Genomic DNA, 18965 nt, shown 5'->3' with positions numbered 1-18965 from the left:
GAGTCAAACTACTTAGGTTCTTATCGTCACTTACTAACTATGTGGCCTTGGGCAAATTACTTTACCTCTCTGTGCCTCTCTTTCCCCATCCTGAGATGGGGATAAAAAAGTACCTATCTCACAAGGTTATAGTGAGGATCGAAAAATTGACTAGAAAGCAGGATACAAAATAGAATTTTTTCAATTGTCCCAATTTGCAGAACAGATTTCAAATCAATGTGTAGTAGGCAATTTATTCAGGTTTCACTAAGGGAGTGTTAGTGTAGTTTTACGATTCTTAGCCTTTAGGTTACATTGAGGGCATATAACAAGTACTATGGATTAATCTTTAAAGACTGGTAGAGATTTTCTTTATTAGCCTGTAACTCACTGAATATAGCCATGTGCTAAATGCCCTTCCAAAGGTGTAATATGTATTAGCCTATTAAATACTCTTAAGAATATGATAAGTCTTTTATTAGTTCAATTCTAAGGATGAGGAAACTAGGGTAAGTAAATACGTATCTAAAGCAACAAGAGCCGAAGTGGAGAAGCATAGGAGGTCAGGTGGTCTTCCCTGCATGGTACAGCATGTTTGGAGTTGTCAAAGAATCGTTCCTTTCCTTGTCCGCTCTCCATGGAATGCTTTCTCTTTACCTTACGTCCAGTGTAGAGATCTGAGAGAGAACACTCCAGGAGCTTGAGATGTGCCTTCTGGAAAGGGGTGGGGGTGGGGCTCATGAACTGGTATCAGACTCATATCTGAAGATAAGAGACCAGAGAGCAGCATTGCCACCAAAGGCAAATTGCAAGAGCACCTTTCCCACAGACCAGCTGCCCACACCATAGAGGGCATCTTGAAGAGTGATCCACCAAGAAAAGGGTGGAAGATGAGAACAGGGTCAGGACAGAGTGAAAAGCTCTACCCTTTCTCTCATGCCCATTTCTAAGCTTGAGTCAGGTCTGAGCTAGCAAGGGAACAAGTTTAAATTGGATTGGGAATTGAAGTTTTGATAAGAGAACTATACATTTAATTGGGTTACGCAGTAAAAACTGAGAGTGACTCGAAAAGTCTTGGGATCTTTCTGGGACCTCATCTAAGAGCAAAGAGAAATGAAACCACAGAGAGGCTGAGCAGAGCACAACTGCAATGATGTTCTACTCCTCATGGCTGAGATCACATTCAGCTAATCCTCAAAAACTTTTAGACACTTCTTATTTATTTTCAAAAGAAGGACTGAATCCTCTAATGTGTCATCTGGGGCTTTTCATCTTCTAACCCTATTCTATCCCCTTTACCTTTATCTCCCATCACAACCAAACTAAATCCAGTCATACTCCATTCCACACATTACTCTGCCTGGCATAAACTTCGTATCAGCCAATTATTCAGATTTTTACTCACCCTTTAGGATTTGGCCAATATCTTCCCTCTTTCATAAAGCCTCAAGGATTTCCCTTAGTGAGATTGATTACTTCTTCTCACACATCTATTATCTCATCCTCTCTTGAATATATAATTAAAATTAGTAGTTTATACAACTCTCTCATCCACTGAATTGTAAATGAATTCCATGAGGGCAGGAAGACATCTTATTTTTGTCTAGTATCCTATACAGCACTTAGCAAATGAGGCATGTATATATATAGAAAGTACAACAAACAATAACACAATTAAAACATAATGTGTATTACGGCCTGAGACCTTTCTCATTTTCAGAGCATTTGCAAAATTCTCAGGATGTCTACAGACCTTATGCAGATCTTTGTAAGATTTTTGCTTCAAAAAGAAACAACGATATCCAGACACACTGGTATCAAAAAACAAATTAGAAAATAACTCATTCCACATGTCCGACTGCTCCTTATATTTAAATATTAAACAATTACAGTAGTGGAATGAATACATGTCAGATAAGTAAAAATAAATATTCAACCATAAGTAGATAAAAATTCCAGAATACAGTGGACCATGAGCTCAACTAACAATGCACAAAGGCTGTGTGTGTGTGTGTGTGTGTGTCTGTGTGTGTGTGTGTGAATGAAAGCTATGTGTATTGGAAGTGTGTGTTGGAAAGTACAACTTCTGGAGGACTCACTTCGTAGAAATAAGAATTTATTTTGTATGTTGCCAGATATTCAACTCCAGGCTTGAGGAGCAAGCCACAAATGTAATCATGGATTACTGTAGGCAGCTAGCCAGCTATATTTACCAACACACAAGGAGAATTTTAAACAGTTAGATTGGACAGTCCTATAAAAACAAAAAGGACGGAGACCGCTTAGCATCTGCAGAAAGCAAAGGCAATTCCTCGGGTCATTATTTATGTTAGATGATGAACAGGACTTATTATAGGCAGCTTCTGACTTACAGCATCTGTCATCAGGCTGGGTCCAGTTGGACAGGCAGGTACCCTGGCGAGTATCAAGGTCCCACGGAGAACTATCATTACTGATGTGGTGCAGCAGGCGGCTTGGGCTGTAGAAATAGGTCGGACAAGCTGCATGCAGACACACAAAAGCATTCTTTCTCCTTCGTTAAACTGAGCGTAAACTGGTATGGCATTTGACATTTCAACGATGCTTTTAGCTATGGCACTCAGTCTTTTTGAACCTACAGATGTGGGGCCAAAAAGAGAACACTCTAGTCAAACTTCTTGACTATCTAGAAATTTAGATGGCTTGGAAATTAAATATTGGATACAATGTTTAAGATCAATAGCTAGTGTCTCATTTTGTCAATATGTATTGTTGGTATGGACTTCACTGATAATCTAGTCCTCGATTACTAATTACTTGGTCTCAGACAAGTTCCCTAATTCTTCTAGATTCAGCTTCCTCTTTCATAAAAAAAAAAAAAAAGGGATAGTAATAGTACTAATCCATTTGGTTGCTCTGAGGATTAAATAGTGAATTGATGAAAAACATGTAGCACAGTGAACATAGAGTGGGCACTCAATTAGCATGAACTTTGAGTAATATATTTTCACTATATTGCATACACCTATATTTACCATATAGTGCTGTTATTTACCACACATTGACTTATATATTATATAAATATTTTGTATTACATATCATTGTTTAGTTAAACTCCTTCCTTTTATATAAGGAAACTAAGAGTCAGAGTTATTTATTCACTCTCTTAAGGTGGCTCTGCTATATTTAAAAGAAAAGATTGCATACATTAAAAGTACGTACAGAAAAAAATAGTTCTAACATCTTGAGAGGAAGCTAAAGAATTATAAAAACTTCATTGTCTGGGGTTGTTAGTCTTCTAATCTTTCAAAAACACTTCTTCTGAAAAGTACTTTCACAAATGGAATAAAGACCAATGAAGCTATGGTGCTGGGCATGTAGCTAAAGCTTCCCTTCTCTCCTTTTGTCACTTTGATTGTAAAAGGCCTAAAAATTCAATCCAGGTTAGTGTAGGCTACTGGATATTTTTTCAGTACCATTAACTTTGTGTTTTTCTTTCTTTCTTTCTCTCTTTTTCTCTTTCTTTCTTTCTTCTTTTCTTTCTTTCTTCTTTCTTTCTTTCTTTCTTTCTTTCTTTCTTTCTTCCTTCCTTCCTTCCTTCCTTCCTTCCTTCCTTCCTTCCTTCCTTCCTTCTTTCTTTCTCTTTCCTTTTTTCACTTGATGGGTATGAAACTTTAATCCCAAACTTCTTTCCTAAGTTATCAAGAATGTTCTTTAATTCAATCTAGCAAATTTTTTTTTTTAATCTAGCAAATCTTTAATCAGTATTTCTTAAATATCAAGAGCTAAGGAATTTTTTAAAAACGTTATTTTAATTGTGTGCAAACAATTATCATACCACATGATGGGTGATGCTGTGGAAGGAAGGGATTTAGTATTTCTGTCTGTTTGTTTTTATTTACACATACCAGAAAATGAAAATCCCTGAAAAATTTTAACAGGCAATAAAAATGAGGGAGAAAAAATTCATTAGTGGGAAGAGTAATGAATAACAGAACTACATTTTAAAAGTATGTGATGCTTGGGGGAATAAGTATGCAGGATTATGTGTAGGAATTGCCAAAATGGTGCTAGGGACAGGTTGATGATGGTCATTTAGTGCCCAAAGCTCTTGAAGGGATTTCCATTGCATCATGGAAGGCATCAGCAGGTCACTGAGGTTTATAACATAATAACAGGATTAACTATGAAGATCTAACTGAGATATTGTAGAAACTGATAAGAAGAGGGGAAAGCGCAGCTCTTGGGTGCCCTTCAGCGGATATGTGCTAAAAATGACAGCCAATTTGAATATTAACTCTTTGAAAACAGGGGAAGATAAATCTAAAGACCAGATTTGCCACTCCTTGATTTCATGCCTTTGTATGACTGCATGGCAACTCCCTTCCAGTCCCACAGACAATGGGGAGATGAACGCATGGGTAATGACATACCCATCAGTCCTCAACCGCGTCCCTATCTTAAAACTGAATTCGCACAATAGCTTTTTGAAAGGCCTGTCACTGCTTCAGTGTAGACTCTTTGTCGCACTTCTCTGTGGGAGCTGACATTTTGCTGATACTTCATCAGGCTGGACTGCCTGCTGAGAACAAGATTGGTAAGGGATATGCATCTCACTGCTGGAAAGGATGGGAGATGTATTATTTAAATACAATTTATTTTACAGCAACTTTAAAAATCAGATTTAAGATTGCTTCAGAGAGGTTAGAAGCATATCATTGCATCTCACCTCTTCATTTCTGGGGAGGCTTAAGACTTTTAATTGTTCTAACAGTTTTTTGTTTCTTTTGTTTTATATATACTCTTTTTTTTCCCTTAGATAACTGTCTTCTTGTTCACAATACTGCATCATAAAGGAAATGCCAGCCCTGATTTGTGGTAGGTGTGTTAGAGGAAGTTGGAAAATAGCTTAGAGGTTCTGTAAGGGAACACATGGTTCCTCTAGATGTGAGTCAATACTCCAACTACATAAATTTGAGAGAAAAAGACTGAGGAAGCTGTGTCTACACATTGGGATAGCTTTTGTTTGTTTTTAAAATCTTTAATCAGTTCAGCTAAACAATTAATTTTTGCTTTAAAAATAAAATAGGCTTGGCTAAATAGTGAATTTTTTTTTTTTTTGACTGGAACTATTTGTCAGTTAATTTAATCCAACCAAAAAGGTCAAACTAGTTACCTGTTTAGAAACAGCAAAGTAAAATGGGCATCTGAGAAGTAATCATTTCTTAATATCAAAAGGGTAAATAAAGGTTAAGAAATCATTCAGTGTGTTTAAAATAAAATTGTCTGCCAGCCAGTGGTATGCTGGAGTTGTTACTACCAGCTTGGGGAAACCAACTGTTAAATTTTCAGGAATTTTGCAAGCCAGTTGACATCACACTGGTTGCCTTGAGATCACCACTGTGGGAGTCTTACGCTGTAGAAAACAGCCAACACTACAAGCCAGGGGCTTTGTATTTCAGAGAACCAGTTGTTAAACATTTATCAGATTACCGCTCCAGAAGATTCCCACCTGTATTCAATATGGTTTTCATAATGTTTAATGGTGTTTAATTATCATTTCATGATGATTAATCATTTCATGATATTTGATCGTATGACATTTAAAGTGTTTACGTTGGAGTTTGTATCTTCCTTCTAGTGTCTTTTCCCCTATTATTTCTAATGTTCTCTGCTTCATCAGTGAAGGGGCCAATGGTGTAAACGCTCATGAAGAACATAGTAGAATTCAGAGAAGTCATAACAAAATGACAGAAGGATAGAAAATAGGATTGCTGAAGAAAGGGAAATGTAGAGTTGTGAGGAAACATTATTTGTTCTTATCTTTTTTTAAGAAAAAGAGTTTTAGTGCTGCTGTCAAGCTATGCTCAATATCTATGTCACATGAAATAGGAGAAAACAGCCTCAAATTAAAAGAGCCACAAGTTTAATTAATGGAAGGAAAAATATATCTTTACTGTCGTGGACACAGTGAAGGCCACCAGACAACTCTTAGAGAACAGATAACCATCTTATTCAGGTACTTAGTCAATGGTTGGTGTTTTCCCCCAGTTGTTAAGGGGGAACCTGGTGAAGAGTATATACGGGTAAGACAGGAATGTATAGAGGAGGAAAAAGTCACCCACAGCCCTCCATCTAGAGATGGTCACTGCTATTCTCTCTGCTATAATTGCCCATAGACATATATGGGTATACGTTCTTACAAATTTAGGTCATTCTGTATGTACATCATGTAATGTCAATTTAGTGTCAATTCTCCTGACATTACACATTCTTCTGAAACATGAATCTTAATGGCCTCAGAATAGGTCACTCAGTTAAAAAAGTTTATCTCCTTCTGGTGAATATTTAGGTTGTTCCCATTTGGTACTGGGATAAAGAAGAAACTGGGACCTCTTCTCAGATTATTGGTAAAAGCCCTGGTATATAAGGCTAACCTTGACTGAAATGGTACATCCTTATCAAGGGTATAAGAGGATCTGTCAAGCCAAGCTACCACCCCCTTACACCCCAAACACTGCTTAGGAAGTAGGGAAAACTACAACCTACCATAATGCAGATAGTTTTCTAGCACAGTGAATAGACCCTTTAAAAAAAAAGAATTATTGTCCCCAAGCATTTGTATTTATAACTACCAAAAATTGGAATTTATATAAAGCCAAGATCTTTAGAAATAGCTTTTTGGTCTCTCCTGCCTTAAAAACACACTACCTTGTATAGCTTCTAAGTATTTTTACAGTTCATTATGCAAAGTAACTAGATTTTAAAATTCTGTAAGCACCATAACAAGATATTTAGAAAAAAATGTTGTATGCATTTTTTCAAGCACAAACCCCTTTTTAAATGCCACACACATTTCTTTGTGGAGCATGCGTGAAGCATTTTTAATAAGTCCTATCCTTTGGTTCCACTCATTTTTCTAAATATCTTATTATGGTAATTATATAATTTTTGTTTGTGTCTGTGTGTATAAAATCAGATAATAACATACAACACTAACATTGAACTGGACGAGGAATTGGTGAATATTTTTGTCTATTCAATTCAACACATCATCTCATTTGTCAGGTTGCCAATACATTTCAATACTATTACTAATCACCAAAAATGTCTCTGAACTATCATGCTATATTCTTATGGGGTTTGAAATCCTACAATGGAAGAGTCATAACATAACCATCAAAATTAATATTTTAAAGAATGAGCAGTTTATCTGTCTCTTCCTTTGTTTTTAAATAGTCTATTTATATCATCTGACAATTGGAACAGTGTAAACTTTATCACTAACTGCTTAATAATTATTCCATTAAAGTTGAGTTAGACAAGAGAAAATGTCACTTCGCTGTGGAAATAGCTAGTAACTACCTTTTGAATATGTAAATTCTTACCTTTAAGGTCTTTTTTTTTTTTTAAGCAAAAATGTAAGTTAGGGATAGCCAACTGCTGCTCCAGCACACTTTTATGCTGCTTGAGATGCTTGTCAACAGTACCAGAATGACAGTCCTAAAATAAAAATTATCTAGTTATATCCAGAAAAATCATCAGTCAAAGACCTTAGCCTATCGCTCTTGCTTGAAGGTTATCTGTAGGGGTAGTAATGCATTTCCCCAAAATGATGAGATGATTAGCTCAGTGCTAAATACTATCCTGGTGTTACATTTTATGTTTACATGTAAGTTTCTGGTTTTATTTGCTTGTTGGTTTATGGAAAGTCCTAAGCCCTGAAAACCAATTAGGATCATTGTTTACACCTTATAAAATCATAGGCAATCACAAGCAACAGACTCTTGCTAACCTCAGATACATTTGTAATAAAAAATTTGGACCCTGCTTAAGGTCCAAAAAAAAAAAAACTGGCTGGATCATCCAGTCCACGACTCCCTTCCAGTTCTTAAACTGTTCCAATGAACTAAAGTGGAGAAGGTCACCCAGGCAGGGTTAACAGGGGCCATGTAAGGATCACAAATAGAAAGGCCAATATTTCCACCAGCTCTTCGAAGCAGGTTCAGTTTAATCACTTTTTAAGAGTCTATAATCTGCTCCCATTTTGACAAGAATGAGAAATAACAGCCTAGTAGATCCATCCGGAAAGTGCCTTCCAGTGTAACTTGAAACAGTGCACTATGGTAGATTTGCTCCAAGGATGGCTCCAACCACATCTCCCACATTGCAGGTCTCTTGCAATGAGATTTTGCTACTTCACTCATCATAAGGTAGAATTTTTCTCCACCCCTTGGGTCTGGCTGGCCTTATGACATGATTTAGCCTATAGAATTTGGCAGAAGCAGTGACATGTGGCTTCTGAAGCTCAGCTTTTGGACATGTTATAGCTTCTGCTTTTGAACTTTTAGGGTGTTGCTTCTAGGATTGTCGTCTTGAGACTGCCATGCCGCGAGAAAGTTCAAGCTGACCTTGTGGAAATGCTGTGTGTAGGAAAGGTAGGTTGAGAAGGCCAGTCAAGCGAAGTTCCCAGATGATCTACTCGCTAGCTAAAAGCATGAGAACCATCTTATCAACCCACAGGATCAAAATAAATAATAAATCATTGTTGTAAGCCACAAAGTACTGGGGTGGTTTGTTATACCACAATAGATAATTAAAATACACCCTAACATATTATCTCACAGAGCAGTTAGAGAAAAAAAAAAAGGAGCATTTGTAAAGCTAACAGCTTTACTGACTTTTTTGGTATTCTGTCTAAGTTAATGACTTACGTGTGGTACAGGCTTTTCCTGTGTAACCAGGAGGACAATTGAAGTTTCCAGTTCTTTTGTTGCACTGACTTTCATTCTCACAGGGTCCACAGGAGAGCTGGCACTCCAGTCCCCAGAGGCCAGCAGAACAGGCTTGCGAAATAGAAATAAAAATAAAGACAAAGAAAGGAGTTAAGACATATAATGAATCGCAAGATGGTCCCTGATTTCTTCTGTCACGTAAGAGGGTTGGAAAAATGTGCGTGCGTGCGTGTTATGCGAGTGTATCTGTGTATGACTGAGCTGCAAGGAAAGCCACATTCGTGTAGCCTCCATGGATTTATGGCACTTCCAAAAATATTCCCTGAAGAAATCAACATGATGCCAAATCTTGTCACTTTGGAAACACAGAGACAGAGGTGGCTTTTTGCTGAAAATGTGTTTTTTTCAGACAGTAACAATGGAAGCAATTTTGATATATATCTTTGGAGGCAGTTGCACAGAACAAAACCTAAAAATGAGATGTAATTTGTAAAGGAAACTTGGGAGGTGTAGTTCTCGGGAAGTTGTCCCCAAATGATTGCCTGAATCCTGTCCCAGGCTTTGCTTCTTTTGTAAGCCAGAATAATCACCCCAGAGGTTTATAATTTGTGTACTTTATAAAAGTGTGCAATGCATAATGTGAGTGAAGAGGAACATGTGCTGCTTTGTTGAATGCCCTTTGAGCTGGAAAGGATGGCAGATGCAGTGGGGCCCCGTTGCAGGCAGTCCCGTGTTTGGACTACCATTGAAGCTGCTGGAGTTAGAAACCTGGTGGAAAGTATTCTTTTAATACAAGGAAAACCAGGGAACTTTCCTAAATATATGACAATTGTGGAAAGTTGCATCAGTCCAAGTTGGGCTGTGAAGTATCTTCTCCCCCTGGGAGGAATCTCTGAAAAACAGAATTATGACATTTTCTGGGATGTTCATACCATTCCTGGTGATTATCAATTGATCATTACTCTGTGCCAAGCACTTTACATAAATTAGCTCCTATTTCCATAAGTACGGCCATGTGATAGAAGCAACTTCATCTCCTTTTTACATAAGAAACTAAAGCTCTGAGAGGTAAAGTGACTTACTTTGGGTCATCCAGTTCTTAGGTAGCAAAATTAGGATTTGAACCCAGGTCTTCTGGCCTTGAAACTGAAACTCAGCCACCACACACAACTTGTGCTACAATACTAGGTGCTTAGCATCTCTCAAGTCAATTAACTTGATTTTAGAGACCACCAGAGTTCACAATTTGAAGTGCATCCAAAGTGGAACTATAGTAACAAAAATCTGTCATCCTCATGATGCCATAAGGGTTGACTAGGTCTCTTTTGATGGACTCAGTGGGCTCTCTGGACCAGAGACCTCCACATTTAGAGATCTGCCTATAGTTAAGGTCCAAAATACCACAGGCTACAAACTAATCAAAATAAGGCAAAGACACTGGCTGTCTTTTTCTCGCTTTCTCTTTTTTTGCTATTTCACAGATTCACATAGAAAGTAGCTCTTCTACTCTTAGAAGTCATTGCTGATAGGCTAAATAAAGCCTGGTGCTGATTGTGGAGAGGACTGTTCATTAGTGCCATTGAAACAATTTGCAGTCTTTAATTAACTATTCATCGGCAATCTAGACACAGGTCTAGAGTTAAGATTTTTAAAGATATGTCTGGCTCTAGGAGCACTTGGGCTACTTCACTCTTTTAAAAAAGATAAAGAAAAACAACAGGCCTGATTTTCATCATGCACAACTCTTCGAGAGCTCTTTTTGCCTTGATTTCAACTGCCAATCATGGCGATCCCATTCACCCGCTCCAGTCTGATTCATAATTTCATTTTGTGGTTAGACAAAAATATCAGAATTGGACAAAGTTATCTGATTGAAAAATAATATGTTTTCCAGAGATTATGGTGACCTCTCTATTTTGCTAATTTACATATACTTTCAACTCATTTTCCTTCACAGTGGGAATCTCAGAAGCATTTTCCAATATAGTATATTCAGCAGCTGCTTAAAGAAAATGTTATCAGAATAAATTAAATCTACCCAGGTGTGTATGTATGGCATTGTATCCTTATGCGTTGATTTCTAGGGCATGACTTCTTTAGAGAATTATTGAAGAAGGGGCTGACTCTAGGTAGGTCTAAATATCAGTTAAGACAGGGGGAGGTTTAGAGATTGGCATGGGACCTACTCTTATATGATGTTAAACACAAATGTGTTTCATTCATTTGTGTTATGTCAGGCTTCTGTTTCCCTAAGTTCTTTTCCTCTTTGCCTAGAAAGTCACAATCCAGCAACAGAAATAGTCCTTTCTCCACAGAATCTAGATGGACATACTGCTGCTCAGGAAGAAAAGGCAATAATATCAGACATAATAATAATTGGAAAATGTTATAATAATAAAAAGAATAGTATGTTTGAAGATGACCTTGGAAAAAAATTTTAAAGTTCAAGGAGTTTTGCAATTTGCAAGTTTAAGTAAGGCAGGACTGACAAGATTCAGTGAAAACATAACATAAAACTTTGTGAAAAAATGAGAGAGCCATGTAGACTATTTTTTTTTTTTAAGATTTTATTTATTTATTCATGATAGTCACAGAGAGAGAGAGAGAGAGGCAGCGACACAGGCAGAGGGAGAAGCAGGCTCCATGCACCGGGAGCCCGATGTGGGATTCGATCCCGGGTCTCCAGGATCGCGCCCTGGGCCAAAGGCAGGCGCTAAACCGCTGTGCCACCCAGGGATCCCGAGAGAGCCATGTAGATAGATACCTAGGGAGGAGCATTCCATGAGTCCACAAACCAGAGACAGGTACTACTAACATGTTAGAATACACTTTTCCCAAATTCATATGCATGCACACACTTACATATTTATATATTATTTATAATTGGAATTCTGCTCTATATAAACTTTTATATTTATGGATTTGTTAACAATTTTTCTACAATACTTACAAATTTGAAAAAGAAGGGCACCTTGAAAAGAAGCCACCTGGGTGGCTCAGTCAGTTAAGTATCTGCCTTTGGCTCAGGTCACGATCCCTGGGTCCGGGGATGGAGCCCCACTCAGCGAGGGGCCTGCTTCTCCCTCTCCCTCTGGTACCCCTCCTGCTTGTACTCTCTCTCTCTCTCAAATAAGTAAATGAATAAAATCTTTAAAAAGATATTTGAAAAAGGATGACACTGATAACTCTGTTTAAATTTTCCAAAACTTCATGGTTAGAATCTTTGAATTGTATTTGTTTGAACGCTTTATCTTCAGGTATAAAGAAAACAGTTCTTTAACTCTGGAAGCTACCAGTACTCTTGGTTGATTACTTCAGCTCAAAGAAGTGACTGGCCGGCTTTAATTTTCTTAAGATCAGATTCTCTTGCAACTTGATCTTTCTTCTTTTACTCAAGCTGGCCAGGGGATGGCTAACAGCAGAAGCTGAGAAGACAAGGTTAAATAACTTCATTTCCGTGTGTCTCAGTTTCCTCGCCTGCAAATAGGGGATTAATAAAGCTTACCCGTCTCCTGAGGACACTGGTGGGTTAACTAATTAATGATCATATGGTGCCGAACAAAGGCTGAGCATTGTTATTAGAGAAGAAAGAAAATTTATCATCAGATTGTACCTTTCTGGCATCTGTTGCCTTGGTAACCAGATTTGCAGGTGCAAGTGCCATTTTTGGCACTGCATTCCAGGGTGTTCTCCTCCACACACTGACATTCTGAAGAGCAGCCAGCTCCATAGACCCCCTTGGGACAGTCTGCAAGCAGATTGAGGCAAACGGGTCACCTGAAAACCATGCTTTGTTTCTTTTACATTGTCAAGTGTACAGGCATGTAGTTCTGCAGGGCCTGATTATGGGGAAAACAAGGGGATCATCCTGACTGCCAAAAAAAAAAAAAGAAAAAAGAAAGAAAAAGAAAAAGAAAAACAAATGTCTTTCAAATCAGGCAATTCATTTGCTTTTTGGCAACTGGATGTGAACAGTGAAGCCTGAACTACTTAAAAGGCTTTGGTGCTTCTGGGAGAGAAATTGCTTCTCAACGTGCTCCATTGGTGCCTATAGTTAATATTCTCCAGGGACTGTTAAGACCTGCCAGGCCCTATACTCATTGTGCTGCAGCAAGGAGATGATGGACAAGCACTGATGTAAAGGCTCACCATTGTTTTCTTTCCCTTTCATTATATGGTAATCCGAACTAATTTTACATCATGTAGATTACACACAACTTTCAACATGACAGCAACATTTTCTTGGCTACATTTTTGGCAAATGGTGCTTGCCTTCCCTTCAATATTTCCCCCATGCTGTTGAGTCTTAGGGGGGGTGGGGGTAGTCAGCACAGGAATTCTAATGTGAAGAAGTTCCACCTTTGCATTTAGGAAAACATACCCTCAGTTCTGTCTTTGCGGAGTTATATCCAGTAATTTGATTCCCTTTCCCAAACCACTGACATGTTCTTTCCTCCCTCATTACAAATGTCCAAGGGACTTATCAAGATCCTTCAAGTAACCTCCAAGCTCAAGGTAATTGCATTCTGTGTCTGTAGAGCTTTTGTTGTCAAAAGCTACTCGGAGAAAACAAAATAAACCACTTGACTTTCTACTGGATGGAGATTATTAGCATCTGCTAATATCTGCTATTATTAGCAGAGATAATTTAAAGTAGTGGTTACAATGCCACCATGTAGGGGGATCCTTGCCCCAGTGACCAGGGACGGTTCCCTTGAAGCAGAACAAATTTATTAACAGGACCTCTTTTCATGTGAATATGTTCCCATTTGGATGATAAATTACGTGATCTTCTCTCAAACTTCCTGTGGCCTCTGAGTCCTTTCCCAGACAAACGAAGCCCCAGGTCTCTCTCTGTCTCTCTCTGTCTCTCTTTCTCTCTCAGAGCTTTGGTCTTCCTTGATAGGCCTCCCCTTGTTCATCGCACAGCACTAACTTCCCTGGATTGGCTTCTGTGCTTTACTCTTCTGGGTTCAGCACATAGAATAGTGGTTTAAGGAACAGCCCAGACATAATAGAATGCTTAAATGTGACAACTGGGTATATTAAGAAGATATAACCGTGAAAATAAGCAGAGGGAAAAAAGGACATCTGGAAGAAGTAACATCTTTTGGCAGTCCAATGTCTACTCAGGGTTCGTTATGCGCTGAGATGTGCCCTCTCAGATTCATATGTTGGAGTCCTTTCACTCAGCACCTCAGAATGTGACCTTACTTGGAAAGAGGGTCACTGCCAGTGTGATTAGTTAAAATGAGGTCAGGATGGAGTGAGATTGGGTCTCTAATCTGATATGACTGGCATCTTCATAAATAGGTGAAATTTGGGCATGGAGAGACTCACTTCAGGAAAACACCCTGTGAAGATGAGACTTAAATGACCACAAGCCAAGGAACTCTGGGAAGCTTGGAGAGGCCCGGAACTGATCCTTCCCTAGCCACTTCAGAGGGATCATGCCAGCCAACACCTCGATGCCAGACTTACTAGCTCCAGAACTGTGAGGCAATACATTCCTGCTGTTTAAGGCACTCAGTTTTTGGTAATTTATTACAAGTCTAGAGAATATGGGGTTGCAAATTCTAGCTTCCGAGTGCCAGGTAAGAGGCATTAATAAATGAAGCCTTGAGTCTGAGCAATAAGAATCCTGAAGAACTGGAATGTGTATTTTTTTTTAAAGGTGGTCACATTCAAAATGGTAACCACCATCACCTTCCCCATCACCTACTCTTTGGGTTTTTGACCAGATGAACTATGATTTAAATGGTTTTGCCAAAACATCTGATATTACTTATAAGATATTCAAAACTTATTATTAAAAATGGGGTGTGTCTTGTTACCCTAGATGAATAATAATAGAATGCTATGTTTGTTTCTTGGTGAGTTTTCTTCTCCTGGCATATTCTAGGAGGTATATGACATTCTGGAACACACCATCTATACCTGCATTGTTCACATTTACCCACGCCTTTCCCCCTCCCTTTCTGTTTTGCTTATGCAATCCTACCTTTCTTCATGACCCAGGTTCAGTTTTCTACGATGCCTTCACAGACTCTCTTATTAGAGTATTCACAGTTTACTCTCTGTTTTCAAGGGGCGTGCCTTTTATAAAGCAGATAAGATCGATGGACATTCAGGTAAAAATACGAGATAAGATTCCAAAAGGTCTCTGTTATTAAAAAGCAGGTCATGGTATTACTGAGGTTCACTGAGGAAGGATTTCCAGAGGGCATGTGAAACAGGCAGAGGAACAGGGCAGAGATTTCTGTAGGCTCACAGGTACTTGTACACAGCTTCAAGATGGGGTGGTGGGCATCTGGCACTGATTCACTAGGAGAAATCCTAAAAGTTTCTGATGGGCTGAAGTATTTATTGGTGATTTCATTTTCTTGCAACTTTTGCAAAATGTGATCGATGGTCAAAATGCAAAATGAATAGCCGTTTTAGAAATCCTGGGGAAGGATATTGCTTTGCATTAGAACACAGAAATAAAAGAAAGTAGCTCTGGGCTTTTGATATTCAATTCTCCTAAAGTGTCAAATGTCCATTTGAAGGTGCCCATGAAATCCTCTTGAGGTAAATAACGAGAAAAAAAAAAGTAAGTGATTCAGAAATAGTTTTCTTTCATTCATCAAAATCTAGATTCTATAATGTCAGGAGGCTAAACAAAGACTAGAACGTAAACCATCATATATATGATAGGACTATATAAAATGCTAGGTTTTTTACCCTCTTCCTCTAACATATTTTTGGTACTTTTTTAGCCTTCTTGCTTCATGTAGAGGGCAAATTATTGCCCATGACTTACTCAGGTGACAAAACCTCCCAAGGCACCCTGGCCCACACATACAAGCACCACAGACCCTGTGGTGATGGCCATTGTCGGTGTAGTTACACTTCCTTTTGCATTTCTTCCCAAAGAATCCTTTTGGGGGTTCCTGGAGGGTCAGAAGGACTCACAAAGCAAATATTAATCCACATGCAAAAACGTGCAAGAGCTGTTGCTATATGAAATAAGGAGACTGTAACAGGTAAGATGTGTCCAATGTAATTGGACTGAAGCTAGGGAGATTTTTTTTAAAAAGCACAGATATGGTTCCATACCCTCTGTCTAAAATTCTACAATGACTTGCCATTGTGCTGTCAGATCAGAAACTCCAATCTTAACAAGACCTATGGGTCCCTGTACCAGCTGACTTCTGTTGTATTAACGTCTCCCTGGCTGTTTGCTCCACCAGCTGACCTTCTGCACGTTCCTCTGGTAGACCTCACTCTTTCTCACTTCAGAGTCTGGTAGGAGGCCCTCTCGGTGTGGGCCCTCTTCCTTCACTCATCCATGTCACATCTCCTCATTTTTCCATCTTCAGCTTAACTTCAGCTTAAATGTTACTTCTCCAGACGTTGCTCCCTGGCTCATGCAGTCTGTTTTTTCCTCCCAGTCTGACATCCAAGCACATATTAATACATTAATATTTAAGTCTTAATACCTACCAACATCTGTAACCTATGTCTGCTCTGAATATGACTGTAAGTTCCACATGGAAAGACCAGAATCTTCTTTATTTTCCATCTTTTTTTTTTTTTTGCTACTGTATCATAATACCTAGCATACACGCTGCCTTACTACTTCATATATATCTTTTGAATAAGTGAATAAACATTGTTCAGGGGCATAAATAACTGGAATGCTAACAGGAGTCTTTCTACATCTCTCAGAAAGGGAAGTAAACTTGATTTCCATATCTCCAGTTCTGTGATCTGTGAGAATCTAATAAACTCCCCAGGATTTCTAGCAGTCTCCAAAGACTCTTCTCCGCATTGACTCTGCATTCAGCTCTTGGGCTTGTACAAGCAGTTTCTTTTTTGTGCTTTATCTGCTCATGCTGAAAATATGGCCTCTTCATTGGTTTCTATGTAAAATCCACACACAGCACTCATAGGCATTTTGTGAGATTTTTATCCCTCATTTCTCCTGTCTTTTTCTCTCTCTATCCTCTCTTTTGCTTCTCAGATCTTTCTTTTCCTCCCTAGTTTGCCCAAAGAGCCCTATTTTTTTTATTCCTTTTATTATGCAGAGCAAATAAATTCTAACTCCTATGTCCAAACCTATATACACAAACTCAACTTTTTGCTTAGTGGAAGAAAAAGCCTTTCTCTGTATCAAGATTTATCCTGCTTAGATATATGTGGTATCAGTCAAAGCAACTGTACATTTGTATCCATAGACACCGCGTTTTTTCTTCTTCAGAAAAGGCTATCTTGAAAAATACAGATGTAATTTTCATTTGAAGATTTTATTTATTTGTTTATTTGAGGGAGAGAATGAGAGTGGAGGGAGGCGTAGAGGGAGAGAATCCTCAAGCAGACTCTCCACTGAGTGGGGAGCCAGACAAGGGACTCAATCTCATGACCCATAAGATCATGACCTGAGCCAGAACCAAGAATTGACCAAGAGTTGACACTCAACTGACTGAGCCACCCAAGTGCCCTTAGATGTAATTTTCACTTAGTTTATTTCTTATTAGAAGCTTCAAGAAGTTAAGGAGCTATGTCATGTGACTAGCAGCAGCTACCTCCTATAAACAGTAGGTTTTCCCAGGAACTCTTGGAGGGGAAGTACTGGCACTGTCCAGAGGATCATGGGTGCCTCCCTTCTGACAATCACAGATGCTGCTAGATACTTTCCCATGGGTCTCTGGAGAAAAAGCTATGAAGAAAGTAGAGAAGGTGAACAGGCAGCGTAATATACTTGCGATACAATTGGAGAAAGAAATGTTTGTCTTTCTATCAGAATGCTACAGGTAATAAAAATCTCTGTGGGTTGCAGACCCAGAAAAAGTCACAGGCATACTTCTAGCTTGGATGGCATAATCATTCCTAGGGGGAATTACAAATGCAGCTAGTTAAAATGATGGTCACTGAAGAACGAAGGTTCTTATGAAATGAACAATCAAGATTCACATGCAAAATTACCTTGTTCCTTAAACTCTAACACTCACATTTTCACAGCTACCTAGACATCTTTGTTGTGAAACTGTCATTAACCTTAATGAGAAACAAATGGCATCTTCTATTTTGAAAAATGGGAAGAAAATGTAGGAAAAAAAAATGGCATGTATTTTTAACTGGGAATGAATGTAGCTAAGACTGGCTTGAAGGTCCCAAGGTATTTTGCATTGTCAAAGATTGATGAAGTCAAGCAAACAACTGTTTTCTTTGATTTGTTGGGTTTTTAGGAAGTATATAGTATTCCATTAAAAAAATAAATTGGGGAAAATGCGACTTAAGCAAATACAGCTGTTGAGATGATTTAAGTAACCATTTTAATTGATATTTTATCATAATTGGCTAAATATTATAAAACTGCACTTTATCACCTTCTCTATCTACCTACCCACACCATTCCAGATACTAACATGGCAACTTGGCTTCTTATTGACTTTTTTCTTTTCTTTTAAGCCTGAATATACTATGCAATGGAGAAAGAAAGGAAAGAGAAAAACAAAAGGGGATAGGAAAGAGAAACTGGGAACATGGTTGAAACCTACATTGTTGATTTATATGCAGTAAGTTTTTTTGAATTCTTACAGCAAGATTTTCTGAAGCTAAGGAAGAAATCATCCTATCTTTATTTCAACAAATTCATTTTCAATATTTCTTTTTTTTAAAAGAGATTTTTTTAAATTTTTATTTATTTATGATAGTCACAGAGAGAGAGAGAGAGAGAGAGAGAGGCAGAGACATAGGCAGAGGGAGAAGCAGGCTCCATGCACCGAGAGCCTGATGTGGGATTCAATCCCGGGTCTCCAGGATCGCACCCTGGGCCAAAGGCAGGCGCCAAACCGCTGCGCCACCCAGGGATCCCTATTTTCAATATTTCTATGTTAATTGTGTATCAGAGAGGTTTTATTCTGATGTATTTGAGATAGATTTTTAGTTTCATTTCCCATGCTGCCATGTTAGAAATCAAGGGTTTAGAAGATACATATTTACCAATGAAATGGATTTAAGGGAAGTATTTACTTCCTAATAGTCATCAAACCACATTTATTTGATCCTAATTGCATACAGCTGAATGCATCAAGTTGCAGGTCAATATAGCTGGGTGTCTCAATGCCAACTTTTATTCATTTGTCCATTCACGTACTGGGTGCCTTCCCTTTGGTGAAACATGGATAGGACCTGATAAATGAGCTCTGAGTCTAGTAGAGGAGATATAATAGGAGATAGCTAACTCTAATTCAATGTAGAGAGAGAGACGGTGACTTGCAGTCCACC

General features: G+C 38.4%; 1 protein-coding gene across 1 annotated transcript in view; it reads right to left on the bottom strand.

Moving 5' to 3' along the window:
• LOC144302672 (uncharacterized) overlaps positions 1 to 18965 on the bottom strand; it is a 77589-nt gene that overhangs the window by 57366 nt on the left and 1258 nt on the right. Inside the window, exons 2-6 of the mRNA XM_077880231.1 lie at positions 14695 to 17394; positions 12307 to 12441; positions 8673 to 8804; positions 7347 to 7461; positions 2352 to 2593 (exon numbers count right to left, since the gene is read on the bottom strand). Coding sequence (XP_077736357.1) covers positions 2352 to 2593; positions 7347 to 7461; positions 8673 to 8804; positions 12307 to 12423 — 606 coding nt within the window. The 5' untranslated portion in view covers positions 12424 to 12441; positions 14695 to 17394. The remainder of the gene's footprint in view (positions 1 to 2351; positions 2594 to 7346; positions 7462 to 8672; positions 8805 to 12306; positions 12442 to 14694; positions 17395 to 18965) is intronic.

Source organism: Canis aureus, chromosome 31 (genome assembly GCF_053574225.1).
Source record: "Canis aureus isolate CA01 chromosome 31, VMU_Caureus_v.1.0, whole genome shotgun sequence".
Classification (NCBI taxonomy): Eukaryota; Metazoa; Chordata; class Mammalia; order Carnivora; family Canidae; genus Canis; species Canis aureus.
This window is presented reverse-complemented; position numbering and strand designations above follow the sequence as displayed.